The following is an 18,454-nucleotide window of genomic DNA, read 5'->3' as shown; positions in this document are numbered from 1 at the left end:
CAGTGTCTTACAAAATTTCAAAAATTAGACATTTTTCTATTGCTAGTTTGCCTATAGCCTGATTTTTTTATGTGAAGGAGTCAAATTTTGTTGGATTTTTTTGGTCCTTTTCCTGATTTTTTTTAACTGCATTTCGTTATATCTGTTTTATCTCTGTTATCGATTTCTTTCTCACACACAAATGTAGAATGACCATATATTATGAACATATATACAATTTATTGCTAATATATTTGAACGTACGTATTTTTAATTCTCATGGTCGTAAATGGCCAAGAACATGGAGTGACTGGAAAACACTTACATTTCTAGTAGCATTGACAGCAAACTAACAGATAAATCACTAATTAATCTTAGCTTGATTGTTAGACTGTTCTGGAACAGGCTAGCTGCAAAGAATATATCTCCATAGTAATTTAATTGAGCTTAAATTAGTCTGCTTTCATGTAAGTGAGTCAAGCAAGTGAGTCCCTTATCTTGCATTTATTCAATACTCCTCCAGTTGATAAATAACAATAAGCCTTGGACCACCACTCGTCTCCCCCAAACCACCCCACCCCTCCACACACCCACACCACACCTCAAAATCATCAAAACATTCCGCAATTCTGAGTGTGCCTCACACAGGTGAGTGGGCTTGACAAACCACCTGTAAAAACACACGTTCATCTTACAGACATTTTAACCGACACTTGCTACAGTTTGCACCTGACACGTTCTTAAAATCACTCCATATCTCTAGAAAAAAATATATAGAGCATTTCTGAGGTGTGCTTCACACAGGTGAGTGTGCTTGACAAACCACCAGTAGAAGCACTTTATTTAAGTTCCATCTTACAAGGACTCGAAGTAAAACAATGTTTACTTGTGAATGTACCACAAATAATGGTGTACTATATGTTCTCTTTAACCTTAAAATATTCACTTTGCTTAATTTCTTGCACAATATCATTCTGTTTTATGTAAAAGCATTGCCTTGCATTCATTTGATGGATTTCTAATCTCAACATTAGAAAATTAATACACTATTTTAATTCTAGGGACACTAGCGCAGTAAGAACTTTTTGTTTGTTTGTTCTTGTGTGTTTGTTTGTGTGTTTGTTTGTTTGTCCCCACTTCATTCAAATTGTCTGTTCTAATGAGGGTCAAAACAAGACAAAAAATTACCTATTATTTATAAATGATTATGTTTTTATGTTAGAATCTTGATATCATTGTAAACAAACTGCAGAAAACAGTACAATATTTAAAAAAGCCAGTTCATGACCACTATTCGTTCCCTATTTATTTTAACGCCTGTCTCAACAGTACGTTTTTTATTGCAGTTCACTTTCTGGCCACCGGTGTCGCCAATAACAAGGCTTTCTCTATTCTGCATATAGCTGGTTTAATTAGCACTCAGTCCATGTGTCTCACCATGTGAATGCGTGTGTTTCAATGTCAGCAGTTGCGACAATGTGTCTGCTAAGGCTTACATTTGACTACATTTGACTATATTCAGCAACATCCCACTGCAAAAATGTCACAATTGCAAGGTTTCCATGATTAGCCAATAGTGACACATAATCTTCGAAAGTCTTCAAAAAAAAAAACACACACACACACACACAATGAAAGCTCAGGACTTTCGTGCCAGACAAAAAACAGCACAGACCCTCCTCACCGACTCATACTTTCATTAAAATAAAATAAAAATGGCAGAGTGAATGTGAGAATAGGATAGGATTTCCTCTGTCCGGCTCTAATTAATGAGTGTGATGATTTCCACATAGACTTCCACACTGTCCTGCCATACATCTTCAGCCAAATTAATCTCATATTCCCGATCTGTCAGCAGCCTGGATGGTCTCCAAGCAATTATTTTGTGACAACTGCAGAAATGGTTTGATATGAGGCACTGTAACAGTTCATTCACCCACAGGGCCGAAAGCGCTAGAATAATTACTTTTTTCTTGGAAAAGCAGGGATTACCATTCACTTTTCTAGTGATTCTTTGTATCATGAGCATTTTTAGGATTTTACTTCAAAGTAACAAGATGGAAAGTGTTAGTTAGCTCTTACAACTTGCTCCAAAGTGCAACACATAATTATCAAGTCTGACTTGGGCGAAAATTTGGAAGTATTGTGGTTGGGGTTCTTTGTTCACTCTAAACATAAAAAAATGTCTTGCTGGTGTTACAGAAAAGTGTACATCAGTTGTAATGGCTCAATCAAAAAGACTCTTCTGACCTGTTATACTGTAGTTTTTTTTTTTAGATACACTGTAGTGCACTGTTGTGTTGCTGTAATGAGAAAGCTCACTCAGTTCCAGCAAATGATTCTGTCTGTCAATATACAGTATGTCTTGTACTTTGGTTTGGAGACCTCTCAAATAAGGCTAAAGAAAACAACTGGAACTTGTGGAATCCAGTAGTGCTTTTTAGATTGAGGTTTGGAACAAGGAGAGCACAGTAAATCCATAGTCACATCAATGTCAGTTTATTTATTTTATTTTTTTATATTATCTTATTTATATTGTATTTTTTGTTTGTTTTACAAATGTTGAGTATTAAATATTTAAATTCAAATATATTAAAATATTCAGATATTAATATTAGATATTAAATTAATAAAAATGCATTTGATCATTGTATTTTGTTAATTTACTTATTTTATTTTATTTTATTTTATTTTATTTTATTTTATTTTATTTTATTTTATTTTATTTTATTTTATTTTATTTTATTTTATTTTTATTTTATTTTATTTTATTTTATTGTGCCATGATGAGAATGTGCAAATGCATAAAATAATTATTACATTATATTATTTATTCATTCATTTTCTTTTTGGCTTAGTCCCTTTATTAATCCGGGGTCGCCACAGCGGAATGAACCTCCAACTTATCCTGCATATGTTTTACGCAGAGGATGCCCTTTCAGCTACAACCCATCACTGGAAAATATCCGTACACACTTATTCACACACATACGGACAATTTAGCTTACCCAATTCACCTGTACCACATGTTTTTGGACTTGTGGATGTAAACGAGCACCAGGAGGAAACCCACGCGAAAACAGGGAGAACATGCAAACTCCACACAGAAACGCCAACTTACCCAGACGAGGCTCGAACAAACGACCTTCTTATGCTACCCTCTGCGCCACTTCGTCACCTATATTATATTATATTATATTATATTATATTATATTATATTATATTATATTATATTATATTATATTATATTATATTATATTATATTATATTATATTCATTCCTTCATTCATTTTCTTTTCGGCTTAGTCCCTTTATTAATCTGGGATCGCCACAGCGGAATGAACCGCCAACTCACCCAGCACATGTTTCATGCACCAGATGCCCTTCCAGCCGCAATCCATCTCTGGGAAACATCCATATACACTACGGACAATTTAGCCTTCCCAATTCACCTGTACGGCATGTCCTTGGACTGTGGGGGAAACCGGAGCACCGGGAGGAAACCCACGTCAATGCAGGGAGAATATGCAAACTCTACACAGAAACACCAACTGACCCAGCTGAGGCTCGAACCAGCGACTTTCTATATTATATTATATTATATTATATTATATTATATTATATTATATTATATTATATTATATTATATTATATTATATTATATTATATTATATTATGACAATATAAATATCTCGGTTAACTGCCTTCAGATATGTTAAAACTGGTTAAATCAATGCTTTTCATTTTATTGTGTATTTTACTTCTTAAAAAAATGTAAACTTTTTTTCTTATCTGCCTTAACACATTAAAATGTTCAGCATGACATTACATTTTTTATGCTATCATATTGATTATATACCTTAAAAATAATCTAAATGGTTATCGTATCAGATAATCCCTACTAAGAACTAAGACTTAGACAGCTATTGTTTAGATTACAATTGACAATCTGGTTTATCTCTATGGATAGGATGAGTCAGGGGCTGTAGATCAATGTTGTTCAAATTGAGCTGTGAAGAAGAAAACAAAAGTCTTGTCTTGGTGGAACTCCATGATGCTTTCAGCTTGAGCAGTTGTCCCTGGAGCAGATGGGTTTTCGATGCCCAAGCCCTCACAAGCACGCCACAGTCTGGCCTAATGGACTGTGTGAAGGATCTCCAGAGGAGATGATGCTTTATCAAGGTCACTGAGCAACAGGGATCTCATGAAGACACTCAGCAGATCAAAGGATGTTTCTGCCAATTACTAACACCAGACTGAGCAGACCTGCCAAAATTCAGAGGCTTAGAATGCAAAATATTTAGTCATGCCTCGTATATACAGCCCCCTGTGAATTATTTTTTTCAAATACTTCTCAAGTGATATTTAATGGAGCAAGGACATTTCACAGTATTTTTATTACATTTTCTTTTTTTAGGGGTAGGGTTAGCAGTTCTTTTTAATAACAACGTCCTTGTTAAACCTTTAAATTGCATTTTAAGATAAACACAAGAACCTTGCAAAATACTAATTCCTCCCAAAGGTGTTTATCGGGTTGAGATCAGGACTTTACTTGTGTTGGCCAGTAAAGTTCCTGCACACCAAACTCACTCATGTTTTGGTATGCTGAAGCATTAAGAGCTAGTTTACCCAAAAATGAAAATGCTGTCATTATTTACTCATCCTCCACTTGTTCCAAACGTGTTTAAATTTTTGTTTCTTCTGCTGAAAACAAGGAAGATAAACTGTGGAATGTTGGCTTGACTTCCAAATGACTTCCATCATATTGTTTGTTTCTACTATGGATCTCAGTAGAAGCTTTCCCAACATTGTTCAGAATTCCTTATTTTGTGTTCAATAGAGGAAAGAATACCATAGACATTTTAAATCACTTGGGTTTCCCTTTAAAAGTTATGTCACTTGAACTGAGAGGAAAACTCCTGAAAAATTTTACACCTTGCAAAATCCAGTTGGTCATTGGAGTGCCAGAAACAGAATTTTTCGAGTTTCATAAACAGTGATATTGAATACAAACAGTCAGATACTTACATTAAAAATGTGAAAAGTTGACCAGTCAGACTGGAGTTAAGGGTGAAGTTATGTTATTCTTGGTACATGAAATGGGTATGCGTGCATTTGTACCTATTTTATTATAAATGTTCTTCTATGACTAATGAGGAATAAGGATTTAAAGGATGTTGACCCACCTGGCCAGATCACTTTGTGCTAGACACCCCACAGAACTACATTCAAATGCACTAATAAACATGAATAACCCACAGCGAGCACAGTACAATCCAAATACCTTCATATTGATAGTGTAGCTATGTGGTCATTAGACAAATAATGGCCCAGTGGTCTGTGCAAAGGCCATTGATATTGAGAACCTCAAAAGGCTTTAACGGTAATGCAGTGAAACTCGATCAATAGACATGTCGATTCAGTAAGTGGACCTTAATCACAGCAACCTGATTTATCATTTACTCTCTTATACAATAAGACAGGCTCCACTTTCAGGTTATGTACCATATTGTTTGAGCAAATGTGTTTGTGCTTCCATCTTTCACAGATGGATGTAAAATCATGTCCGACGGATGTGCGATTTGTAGTTCCACATATTAAAGTACATTTGAGATTAGAGTTGGCAGAAAACAATATTGCAACTAGGTTATATACTTGGCCTGAGACTTTTTGGAGAACCAAATTTAGTTGTTTGTTTGGTTTGTTTTCTCGTCAAAGAATTAAAATACATGCAGCATTTACAGGCCCCTTCTGCTTTCAACAGGCACCGTATCCTTAGGCAATGTCCAGTACTGGCTCATTAAAGTGACAGTAGGCTGCATAAGATTTTTTTTACAGTACAGATTGCTTATCGCTTCAGCCAGGTGTACAGATCATCTGAAAATCCAAAGTTAAACCTTGTCATGGTAGATTATATTAAGCTTGATGTGCATAGGGAGCATATTATTGCAATTTATTCAACAATTAATTTGGCAATTTAGTTGCTCTGTTTTATTTATAGGCTTTTTTCATTTGGGAAAAAGCTTCTTTCACATTTCTCCTCAATTTCTATTCCAAATGGATTCACTTAAATTGTTGCAATCCATTCATGCCTGTGGCCGCTTTTTTGCAAAGAATTATATTATGTTTTTTTCATGCATGCTTCACAGCAGTTTCAAAGTGAAATCTTGTGAAATCTAGTGAAGTCCAGTAGGTGTTGTTAAAAAGAGTTCAGTTTATTTCAGAAGCAAATGTACACGAATATGTTTTTTTGTTCTACACTATACTGTATATCAAATGAATGACGAGCTGATACTGCATGGGAGTAAGACACGCTAACAAGGGCTCTGAATACAATAAACTTTAGTGTTAGTCATTAGTGAGTTCCCTGCTGAAAAAAACAAGAATATGCTGGTAAGGAAGGTTTAAGTCATGGCTGCTAGTTTAAGTTGGTTTTTGCTGGTCATGATCTGGTTTAACCTCATTCTTTGTTGATGAAGTGCCAGGGGCATCGCTAGACCCACCGTGCCCCAGTAAAAATCTCCAGTGCCCCAGTAAATGCATTGAGATATGATTTACTGCAAGTGTATTTATTAAGAGTGGAAATTCCGAAATAAAGACGTTATTCTCTATGTGTAACCAAACCAACGGTGTTGAAAGCAGTCAAAAAGCAAACTGACGCATCTCCGCATGTGTGCAGAGAACTCGCTCGCCTCTCACACGCGCTGCTTTTCTGTCCCGAGTCCCGGTAGTTAACATGCGCGCCAAGAAAGCAGGCTACTTGCTTCTCACGCGCCACTCATGCGTTGTAAATCCGGCGTGACAGACTTTTTGGTTTTGCAAGTTGTTAAAGTTAAAGTTTAAACAATATGACGGTGATCTTACGAAGCATGCCTCCTGATAGATTTTGTTGTATGAAGCCAAAAGGAGGGATGACGAGTCAGAGAGGCAAGACTTAATAAACCTAATTCTCATGCATGTGTCAAGTCTAAGACAACAGATAATTTTATAAAACATCTTTTTTGTATTTTATTGAATTGTCTATAGAATTTCATTCAAATGAAATTAATATTCATGAAAAAGATTTCTTAAATGATCTAAGCATATCACTCTAGTTGTGTCTTAACATTGTTTTCCAGTTATATTTAAGGATATTTAGAATATTAATTGTATAATGACAAGAATAATTTTATTTATAATAAATATTTTATTTAAAAAAATCTATAGTATATATTTATATATTTACTGTCACTGGATCTCAAATGCAAACGCAAGAGTTGAAAAGCTAACATTAGGCTATAAACGGACTACAATGCCTTCGGGGCGCTCGTATGTGACGTCAGCACCACCCTGCTACAGACAACTTTACAAGCTTATTTTAGAAATATGCTCCATGACAAAGAGTTAATCTCTCTGTTTATTATATTATAATCCACGCTATATATTATAAACAAATGAATACGCAAAAACACATAGACTTACGTGCCGTTTAGATCGTTTTCACGTGGGAAATACATCAGTTTTGCTTTACGGTTGTTGTAAAAATGTTTAAACAGTATTATTATAAGACATATTTAAATAAGACATATTTAAATAAGTGTATCAGTTGCATGCACACAGCCTGCTTACCTTAACAAATGACAGAAATGAGGCGTGAGGGACAAGACTATCAAATGCCTGCAAGTTCCATCATAGATAGAGAACAACATTCAATATTCTTTTTTTGTCACGAATTACAGCGAAAAGCAGCACATACAGTCACATATGCTATACAGTTTATGGAGGAGTGTACTTTGAGACAAGGGAACCGGAACTGCTAAAATGCTGACTCGCTTCCCAGTTTTTGCATACAAATTGATGTCATAGTTCCTCCACTCTATTGCATAGTTCCTACTCTATTACACTCACCCCCTAAACCTCCCATCTGGGTCACGGCACCAGTGCAATAGTTGGTGTCATACAGCCTTTAATGTCATCAATACCCTTTGAGACAAACTGCCTACCCTCTGAGACAAGTTATGTTCTTTTCTGAAAAATTAATACATTTTTTTGTCTTTTTTCCTTTTAGAAATCATCTCTTCAGGCTACAGTTAGAGGATCTTTCATTGATCCAGGTGGGTGAAAAGTCCATATCTGATTCGTTCTGTCTTTTTTTCTGGAATTGCTCAGACACCCAGGATGAGACCAACAGGTGTTGCTGCCGCCATGTGTGAATGCCAATTACATTGGCTTCATAAGCTCAGAGAGAAAGGCTCTGCCAATTTAAAAGTTGTCAGTTCGGCACAACGCAGGCGTGACTGGCATTTGTGCCCCATGGGCTGGTGATGTCTGTTATAGCCATATGTAATATTTCCCTAGGCTCCATATTGGATTTGTGTGGTTTGAAACCTGTTAACAGCTTTTATTTAGGTGGCCAGATGTCTGTTTGTGCTAAATTTGATTATATGATTCTGGCAAACAGTCAAGTTCTTGGAATCTCTAATACTGGCATTGAAATGGGAATTGGGAATGATGTTTGCTAATAAATATGATGAGGGTGATTAGGATTAGAGAGTCTAAAGGGCTGTTTACACTGACTGCAATTAATCACTAGAAATTGTTGAGTCTCTGTGCTTTATGAGGGGGTGAGTCAAGACCTCAGTAAAAAAAAAAAAAGATAAAAACATGTATTATTTATTTACAAAATCAATGAAACTGATGATCATAATTAATGTTTATATTAATATATTTTACTATATTTATATATTTTAATTATATTGTAATTCAATAATATGTATAGTGATAAGTCTGTCAACTGAATTAAAGTTTTCTTTAAAATGTCTGTGATCCAGAAGTCAGACAGTTTACAGGATTTGTGAGTGTGTGTGTGAGTGTGTGTGTATATATATATATATATATATATATATATATATATATATATATATATATATATATATATATATATATATATATATATGGATGGATGAATGAACGGATGGATGGATGGAAATTAGAATTGGATAGATGGAAATTGGAATTGGATGAATGGCTAGATGTATAGCTAAATGAACTGACTGTTGGATGCATGTACGGATAGAGAAAAGAGGAGGACGGGCAGACAGACAGATGCCTGAATGGATGAAAGTATGGATTTGGCTGATTGATTAATTGTTTGATTAATGGATTGTTATATTTTTTATCAAAATTGTTTTAGATCTTTACAGCTTTGGGTTATGCCACTCCAAAAATGTGATTGAATATTTAATATAACGCAATTGGTTATGTTTGATGACAAGAAAAAAACACATACAAAATTGTTAAAAACCTTTTGAAAGAGAGATACTGTATGACTATAATAAGCAATATTTTTCTGATTAATATGGCATTACAACACAGATTTAAAATAATAATTTTTAAAAATGGTATAGTATAAATGCATAATGTTTACTTAAAACTGTATATAACCGAAATAACTACAAATCTTGGATCATGTGTCTTGAACACATTTTAAAAACAAATACCTTTTGGTTACTTTGTCATTTTTAATCACTGTCAAAGTGAACACTGCTTTAGACCAGAGCCTCTCCAGATGTTCTTCTTTTATAAAGGTCTGGACATCAAATCCTATTAATGAACTCAGCCTAAAAGCCAAATAGAAATGAAAGAATATCTCCCAAATTAGACCTTATTCCCTTAACAAGTTTCAGATATAATTATCCAAGCATAACTGCTGTGTGCTAAGATAAGTTACTTTCTCTCTCTCTCTCTCTCTCTCTCTCTCTCTCTCTCTCTCACACACACACACACACACACACACACACACACTCTTTTCCTCTCACCCTGTCTCTATCTCATTGCATGGGACATCTTATAACTCTATAAAAAGCCATTCAATATTTGACATGTTTGGAAATGTATGTGAAGCCTTTCCCAATGTGAAGAGATTGACTCTTTTAAGCCCCCCAAAAGAGGCAAACACTGGCTGTTAAACAAATTAAACATCATGGGGGCTTCTCAAAGAATCTGACCTCCTGAGGAAAGAGCAAACAGACCAGGCCTTACTTTTTTGTTCTGACCTGCTCACGGGGAACCAACATCACAAAGATGAGCCCTGCCATTCCTCTCCAGCCAATCCTTTTCACCGTAATAGGATTCCTTCACTTTCCTCACAGCGCCGTTTCTTGTGTGCAGTTTTTCTGTTTGGTCTTTTTATGCCCTTTGTCACTTTGCCGAAGGATTCTCTGAAAGGAAAAATGCTCTGATGAGATGTTTTGACCAGAGGTTCCCAATTTAGCTTGACCCAGGGCCCAATTCCATTGTGGTGGATGAGCTCTTATAGGTTGTAACTAGGGTTAAAAAAAAGTTGCGCTCCTGTCTAAATGTTTTCTTTTCAGATTTGTATTTTCTCAAATATGTGTTTTTTTTCTGAAACTCATACTACAACCTTCAGCAAAACAGATGACATCATAGGCGAAGGGGTAATATGAATGATGCTGGCAAAATGGTGCAATGAGCGAGACGTCCTGAGACCTGAGAAGGAAATGACCTAGAAAGTGCTGCTTTTATCCTTCATTGATCTCACAGAATAGAGCTTTCTGTTGCAATGATGCATCAGCAAAGGGAAAAATAAACCCGCTGAGTGACCCAGAGTGTCTGCAACACCTCCTCTAGTGTTTAAGAGCACAGGTCTGTGATGCATTAAAAGCCTTTTAATGGCAGGATAAATGTGGCAGCACTAGAGTAGATGTATATGCTGATATTATATAATCATTATATGAACATGGGCCAGGCACATTATATTTCATGGGTCATTGTACCAAATGGGTGCCATTAGTTTCCCTTACTGTAAATGCAAGTTTGTAAAAATAACTTCAATAACTGATACAAACTCATACTCGTGTTTGTTTAAATGTACATAGCAAAAGCAGATGTTTTGCACTGTTTACTTTAAACTATTTGCAGCTGATTTAAATATATTATATTGTTTAATTGATCTATTCATTATACTTGTATGAACACATTAAAACTGCACGAAAGATTATAGTGTTTATTAACTACCTCTAAACACATTTTACCTGTTTATTGCACAATTGAATAGGTAAAAAATCTGAAATTCAAAGGTGGAGTAATCTTGGGGATGCATTATTTTCTATTATTTTACTGGAATGCAGTGAATTATTTCACTCACTACAGTCATCACATCTACAGTATAGATGCTATTCAGATGTTTCATTTCAAGACATTTGTCAGGCTCATACACATTTTTTTGTGTGTAGTTTAGTCTTGTGTTTCCATCTTATTAATGTTTATATAAAGCAGCAAGTTTTCTCTGAGAGTGTTGTTTAGTAACAGTTTAGCAATGACTATTTGTACATTTTTATGTCTATGGGAAGTCCCCATAAGACATGAAAACTCAATGTGAGCATGTTTCCATGTTTGAATTTGTGTATATTTGTTACACTTTATTACATTACCTTCCTATTGCTGAATATTTGCCCGTTCATTCAGTTCTTTCGATAGGCCCCTTGATACAGATAGGCAACTTGATACAGAACTGCAATGTGATCATGACCTGTCTAGAATTAAGCATTCATAAGCTTACATGCTTATATACAGGGCTAGACTGGGACAAAAAATCGGCCCTGGCATTTTGGGACAGAGCTGCCCAGTACAAACAATCAAAATGCTACCCGTCTGTGCACGCCCTTTAATATGTTTACCAACTACTATTCTATAAAAGCACAAAAGCCATATATAGGAAATGATGAGAGCTGACAAATTAAAAACTTAAAAAATTTCATTTATTATTATAATAAAATTATAATCCACATTGGAAGTCAATCTTGTGTGTGCTTGTGTGTTTTGAGGGAGCCTATATTAAATAATGAACATAACAAAAACTGGCTGCTAATGCACACAGTTAATGTTGATTACCAAAATAAAGCTAAATAATAAAAGCAATGTATCAGAAACGCTAGAAAATATTTAACTCAACAATGAAACATCAAACATAGCTTAAAGACTGTATATAGTCAATCAAACGAACTTAAACAATTAAAAACTGCAACAAATATTTGTTTGGGCCTAAACTACAAAACTAAATGTAAAAAAAAATAGTATTAGTTTTGCTTAAGTTGCATACTAGTTTGGTCATGTATAAATATCATTATAACTATATTGTATAAATATGATTGTAACTATAGGCCTACATCATCCTGACAATAAAAAAAATTGTCATGATATCTCATTCGTCTTCTGACCGAGTGTATCTTAAAATACATGAATGACACTCCTCATAGAGCTTGAGACGCATACAGTTCTTTAGGATCTATATAATTTGTAAAATAAAGACCTGCAGGTTAAGGAAACAGAATAGGAGGAAGTTGCCGCGGGCCTTGGTGTGGATGAAAAGTTAAAAAAGTATATTTATATAGACAGATAACCATGTAACTAGATCAAATAGACAGAAATATATTGATCTGTGCAGCAGTTGCCAATCTGCTCCGTGCTGCAGACGCAAAAGGCAAACGCCTGCTCTCCGTATGCGCGCGTGGGGTGAGAAACAGGCATGACTCTCAACTGTTTTGACAAATACACACTGATGTTGCACGCTTACACAGAGTCCAAAATGGAAGTTTGTGATTGGGTCGCCCCAAAGTCAATAAAGAAAAGAACCAATGGGCTGCAGATTATGTCACACGGGCCAGTTTGTTCGAAAAAGAAAGAAACATCTTACTTTCAGAGCGTCACAGATCACAGCATTGTCAATTAATAAGACAGAAAAAACAATTGCCTGCTAAGTGTTTTATGGGCTGATCAGATCATAAGAAGATGATCAGCCTAGCGCAAAAAGTACATCAGCCCAGTGGGAAACTGCCCTGTCTGCCAAATGGCCAGTCCGCCATTTATATAATTATTAGCCCCCTTTGATTTTTTTTTCTTTTTAAAATATTTTCCATATGATGTTTAACAAAGCAAGGAAATTTTCACAGTAGATCCGATACAATTTTTTCTTCTGGAGAAAGTCTTATTTGTTTTTAATTTTTTAAACAACATTTTAAGGTCAATTTTATTAGCCACTTTAAGCTGTTTTTTTTTTTTGATAGTCTAAAGAACAAACCATCGTCATACAATAACTTGCCTAATTACCCTAACCTGCCTAGTTAACCTAATTAACCTAGTTAAGCCTTTAAATGTCACTTTAAGCTGTATAAAAGTGTCTTGAAAAATATCTAGTAAAATATTATTTACTGTCATTATGGCAAAGATAAAATAAATCAGTATATATATATTTATTTATTTATTTATTTATTTATTTATTTATTTATATATAATAACTACTAATAATACTCTAATAATAACTCTCAATATAAAAATGATATAAATCAACTAAATCAACTTTTGCTTTCAGCTCCTTTATATATATTTTCCTGAGCTGTTTTATAAAGGTTATCGTATATTGATCCAAAATGAAGGTTGGCATCATAATTTACCATGACTTCAGTTTCTGCAGGTCCCATCGCAATAATGAGAAGCAGATTCAGATCAGCAGAGTTTGTTGAAAGAGACGTCTCTGGAAGGTGAGGCAGGTCAGATATACTTTAATGAGAAGTGAAAGTCTCAGACTAGTTTAATTTTCTTCGAAATCCTCATAACCGAATGAGAAAGAGGTCAAGAAGTGATGGGCATGACCAAATGAAGCAATGGTGGAAACTGTCGAAGTGCTTTGACAGAATCCGTTCTCATATGTTCTGAGAGTGAGTTTGCAGACTCACTGACAGGTCCACATGATGTCCCATGATGCCTTTCCTCTATGTGTAGCTGTTCTGTCAAGCCGTCGTTCATAAGAGAGATAAGGGGTGCAGCATTTCAGATGTGATTTCACAATGTAAACTTGCTTGTTGATAGATTCACTTCACATGAACTAGTTATATTTTGTCTCATGCTCACTGTGAGCTGCAAGACCTATTGACAAATTATTTCAGTTCTTGGATAATAAATTGTTTGCTTAAAAAAAAAAAGTTAACAATATGTTCTACTAATTCATTATTTAAATGACTTTCAATCAAGCATAATTATACAAGTATACAGAAACCATGCAAATTATACAATGAAATAGAATCGCTTTTTGTGATTATGTGAAAATAAAATGTTACTTCATATATTTATTTATTAATTTCCTATATATACATACATACCATATATTCATATTTGTTACACAAACTTGAAAATGTAAGTTTTACAAAATAATAATAATAACAATAATAATAATAATAATAATTATATATAATAATTATATATAATAATATAATAATATTATTGTAATCATAATAATACTAATAATATTAATATTATTAATAATAATAATAATAATAATAATTTTATTTGTACTGAACATTTCTTAAACCCAAAGTGCCTTTTTTGTTTGTTATTTATTTAAATCGTTTAATATATAACTTGATTTTTTTTTAAAGATTGGCTACCGTACAAACCACTTTTGTTCAATAACCTAACTGCATAGTTAACCTAATTAACCTAGATTTTTAATCCTGATAGATAGATGGATGAATGGATGGATGGATGGATGGGTGGATGGATGGATATATTGATTGAATGATTGATAGGTAGATTGGTTGATTCGTTGATTCATCGTTTCATTTATTGAATGCAGTTTTAACACAACACAATCCTTGGAGAGATGCAAACATTTATTTTGGTTGTTAATATGCAAACAATATGTCTCTAAATGTGCTGGCTCCAGGACCAGCGTAAATCTTGAAAATGAAGACAAATCCATAAAAATGTCTTATATAGTATCAATATAATTGCACAATACTGCTGCTGTCTCATTGGTCAGATGACAGAAGAGCTTTAAGAAGTGCAGCTCTATTGTTCAGTCTGCATGCTCTCCATCTACCCAGAGTCCACCTTGCTCAGCCGATTTTTCCTCTGTCAGGTCTGCCCTCCCTTGAGCTTTTTGCATATTGTACAGTAGCAGCACTCCTAGCGCCACTGATTAATTGCCTGAATAAATGCATTGTAGTCACTTCATTGTATTTCAAGCTTGACAAATGAAAGCAGCGTCTGTTTTCCCAGTACGCCTCTATTCAGGAGGTTTGTGAGAGTAAATTTAAATCAGTTGTTAATATGCAACAGAGAAGTTGCCGTCTTTATTCCCGATGCATATGTATAAGTTTAAGAAAGCGTCACTACATAATTTAATTCTAAGTGATCTGGATGAGGAGGTGGAAAATGTTAAGTGGTGCATTTCCTGAAAGTGTTGTCAGCCAACTATGGATGCAATTTTTATCATTATTGTTTGAGATTTTGGCACCGTTTCTAGGTGAAATGAACACCAATAAATTGTGTTATTCTCACAAATGTGTTTATAGGTGCCGGCCACTTTATTAGGTACATCTTACTAGTACCGGGTTGGAACCCCTTTTGCCTTCAGAACTGCCTTAATCCTTCGTGGCATAAATTCAGCAAGGTACTGGAAATATTCCTCAGAGATTTTGGTCCATATTGACATGATAGCATCACGCAGTTGCTGCAGATTTGTCAGCTGCACATTCATGATGTGAATCTCCCGTTCCACCACATCCCAAAGGTGCTCTATCGGATTGAGAACTGGTGACTGTGGAGGCCATTTAAGTACAGTGAATTCATTGTCATGTTCAAGAAACCAGCCTGAGATAATTCACACTTTATGAAAATGATGTGTTATCCTGCTGGAAGTAGCCATCAGAAGATGGGTACACTGGGGTCATAAAGGGATTGACATGATCAGCAACAATACTCAGGTAGGCTGTGGTGCTGACATGATGCTCAATTGGTACTAATAGGCCTAAAGTGTGCCAGGAATATATGCCTCACACCATTACACCACACCCAGCCTGAACCGTTGATACAAGGCAGGATGGATGCATGCTTTCATGTTGTTGGTGCCAAATTCTGACCCTACCATCCGAATATCGCAGCAGAAATCGAGAGTCATCAGACCAGGCAAAGTTTTTCCAATCTTCTAGTGTCAAATTTTGGTGAGCCCATCCCCCTCAAGGTTGGATGTGTTGTGCGTTCAGAGATGCTCTTCTGCATACCTTGGTTGTAACAAGTGATTATATAAGTTACTGTTGCCTGGCCATTCTCATCTGACCTCTGGCATCAACAAGACATTTGCACCCACAGAACTGTCGCCCATAGGACGTTTAGTCTTTTTGAGACCATTCTCTGTAAACCCTAGAGATGGTTGTGCGTGAAAATCTCAGTAGATCAGCAGTTTCTGAAATACTCTGAAATACCAGCCCATCTGGCACCAACTACCATGCCACATTCAAAAAAACTCTTAAATCCCCTTTCTTCCCCATCTGATGCTCGGTTTGAACTGCAGAAGATCGTCTTGACCATGTCTACATGCCTAAATGCATTGAGTTGCTGCCATGTGATTGGCTGATTAGAAATTTGCATTAACGAGCAGTTGGACATGTATACCTAATAAAGTGGCCAGTGAGTGTATAAAAACCTCAACACCCTTGTGCAAGATTAGTTTTTAGATATTTAGACAAGAAACTAAATGTTTTATTTAATTTAATCTAATATAAATTATTAAGAATAATATTTTAATTTCCAGATTTATGAAAATTTGGGGGTGACGCAGTGGTGTCGCCTCACAGCCAGAAGGTTGCTGGTTAGAGCCTTGGTTGGGTCAGCTGGCGTTTCTGTGTAGAGTTTGCATGTTCTCCCTGCGTTCCTGTGAGTTTCCTCCGGGTGCTCCGGTTTCCCCGAAGACATGCAGTACAGGTGAATTGGGAAGGCTAAATTGTCCGTATAGTGTATGAGTGTGAGTGAGTGTGAATAGGTGTTTCCCAGAGATGGGTTGCGGCTGGAAGGGCATCCACTGCGTAAAACGTGCTGGATAAGTTGGCGGTTCATTCCACTGTGGCGACTCCAGATTAATTAAAGAGACTAAGCCGAAAAGAAAATGAATCAATGAATGAATATTTGGATATTTAGACTAGTAACTAGATTTTCCTTTTTTTTTTTTTTTTTTTTGCAGTGAATGAACAGCACTTCCCAATCTAGAGCCAAACTAGTGAGGTAAAAAGGGTGTATTACAATCTGAAAACTGTATTATTTTACTAAATTATAAGTAAATAATAATAATAATAATAATAATGTTTCGGACTGGAAACAATATTAATTAACTGTACTTAAAACAAGCTAGATACTTGGCCAGTGGGGTAAGTAAATTAATATAGTTTTTAGTTTGAAATATGAAAAAAACTTTGATTTTAAAATACTTATAATAAAGTGAAATAGTTCTGTTTTAAGATTGAAAATCTAATATATATATATATATATAAATATATATAAATATTTATATTAATATATATTTATATATATATACATACAGTTAAAGTCAGAATTATTTTCCCACCTTTGAATTATTTTTTACTTTTTTAAATATTTCCCTTATGATGTTTAACAGCATTGAAATTTTCACAGTATGTCTGATAATATTTTATACTTCTGCAGAAAGTCTTATTTGTTTTATTTTGGCTAGAATAAAAGCAGTTTTTAATTATTTAAAAGCCATTTTACGGTCAAAGTTATTTGCCCCTTTAAGCTATTTTTTCTATAGTCTGCAGAACAAACCATCATTATACAATAACTTGCCTAATTTACCTAACCTGCCTAGTTAACCCAATTAACATAGTTAAGCCTTTAAATGTCACTTTTAAAGCTATATAGAAGTGTCTTGAAAATATCGAGTCAAATATTTTTTACTGTCATCATGGCAAAGATAATATAAATCAGTTATTAGAGATGAGTTATTAAAACTATTATGTTGAGAAATGTGTTAAAAATCTCTCCGTTAAACTGTTGTCAAAGTCTAGAAAAGGAACCCAAAAAATTATCAAAATGTTCCATGTGACTTAAGTGGTTTCAACTGTAATCGTACAAGTCTCTAAAAACACTTTTGTGTGGCAAAAAAAATAAATAAAACAAACAAATTGTAAATAAAGCTCTTTTTCACAATAAAAATAGCATAATCTGAACCGGGCTTTTATTTGTGTTTTGAAGATGAAAAGGTCTTGGTTTGGAACAACATGACCGTGAGTAATTAATGACAGAAATATCATCTTTGAATGAATTATCCCTCAAAGCAGTCATGTCACTTTTAATAAAAGTTACATGATTGTACAAAGTGACGCAGCTCAGTATATTATTGTTCCCTTCTGGTAGCCTCAAAGGAAATGACCACAGATGCCAAAGGCTTTTTTCTAAATGGCTTGTTGACCGATGGCCTCGGGTTAGCGCTGTATGCCCTCTGCTAACCTGCTGTGTCACTTCAACACACATGCACTCATAACACTGCACCGCTCACTTACTCTCTATTTAACTCAGCAGTAAAGCTCCTCAACCCATGACAGCTCTACCAGCCCGCTACCTGCCATTTACATTCACTCCCGCAGCAAATATGGTAATCATTGTGATTTAAACTGGTGTTTAGCAG

At 34.9% G+C, this 18,454-nt stretch overlaps 1 protein-coding gene across 2 annotated transcripts in view; it reads left to right on the top strand.

Moving 5' to 3' along the window:
- sema5a (sema domain, seven thrombospondin repeats (type 1 and type 1-like), transmembrane domain (TM) and short cytoplasmic domain, (semaphorin) 5A) overlaps positions 1 to 18,454 on the top strand; it is a 298,541-nt gene that overhangs the window by 112,686 nt on the left and 167,401 nt on the right. For both annotated transcript variants that reach the window (XM_056451158.1, XM_056451159.1), the window contains exon 4: positions 8,027 to 8,072. In XM_056451158.1, coding sequence (XP_056307133.1) covers positions 8,027 to 8,072 — 46 coding nt within the window. The remainder of the gene's footprint in view (positions 1 to 8,026; positions 8,073 to 18,454) is intronic.

This window comes from Danio aesculapii, chromosome 24 (assembly GCF_903798145.1).
Source record: "Danio aesculapii chromosome 24, fDanAes4.1, whole genome shotgun sequence".
Lineage (NCBI taxonomy): Eukaryota > Metazoa > Chordata > Actinopteri > Cypriniformes > Danionidae > Danio > Danio aesculapii.
Note: the sequence above shows the minus strand (reverse complement) of the source record. Positions and strands in the feature narration are given on the sequence as shown.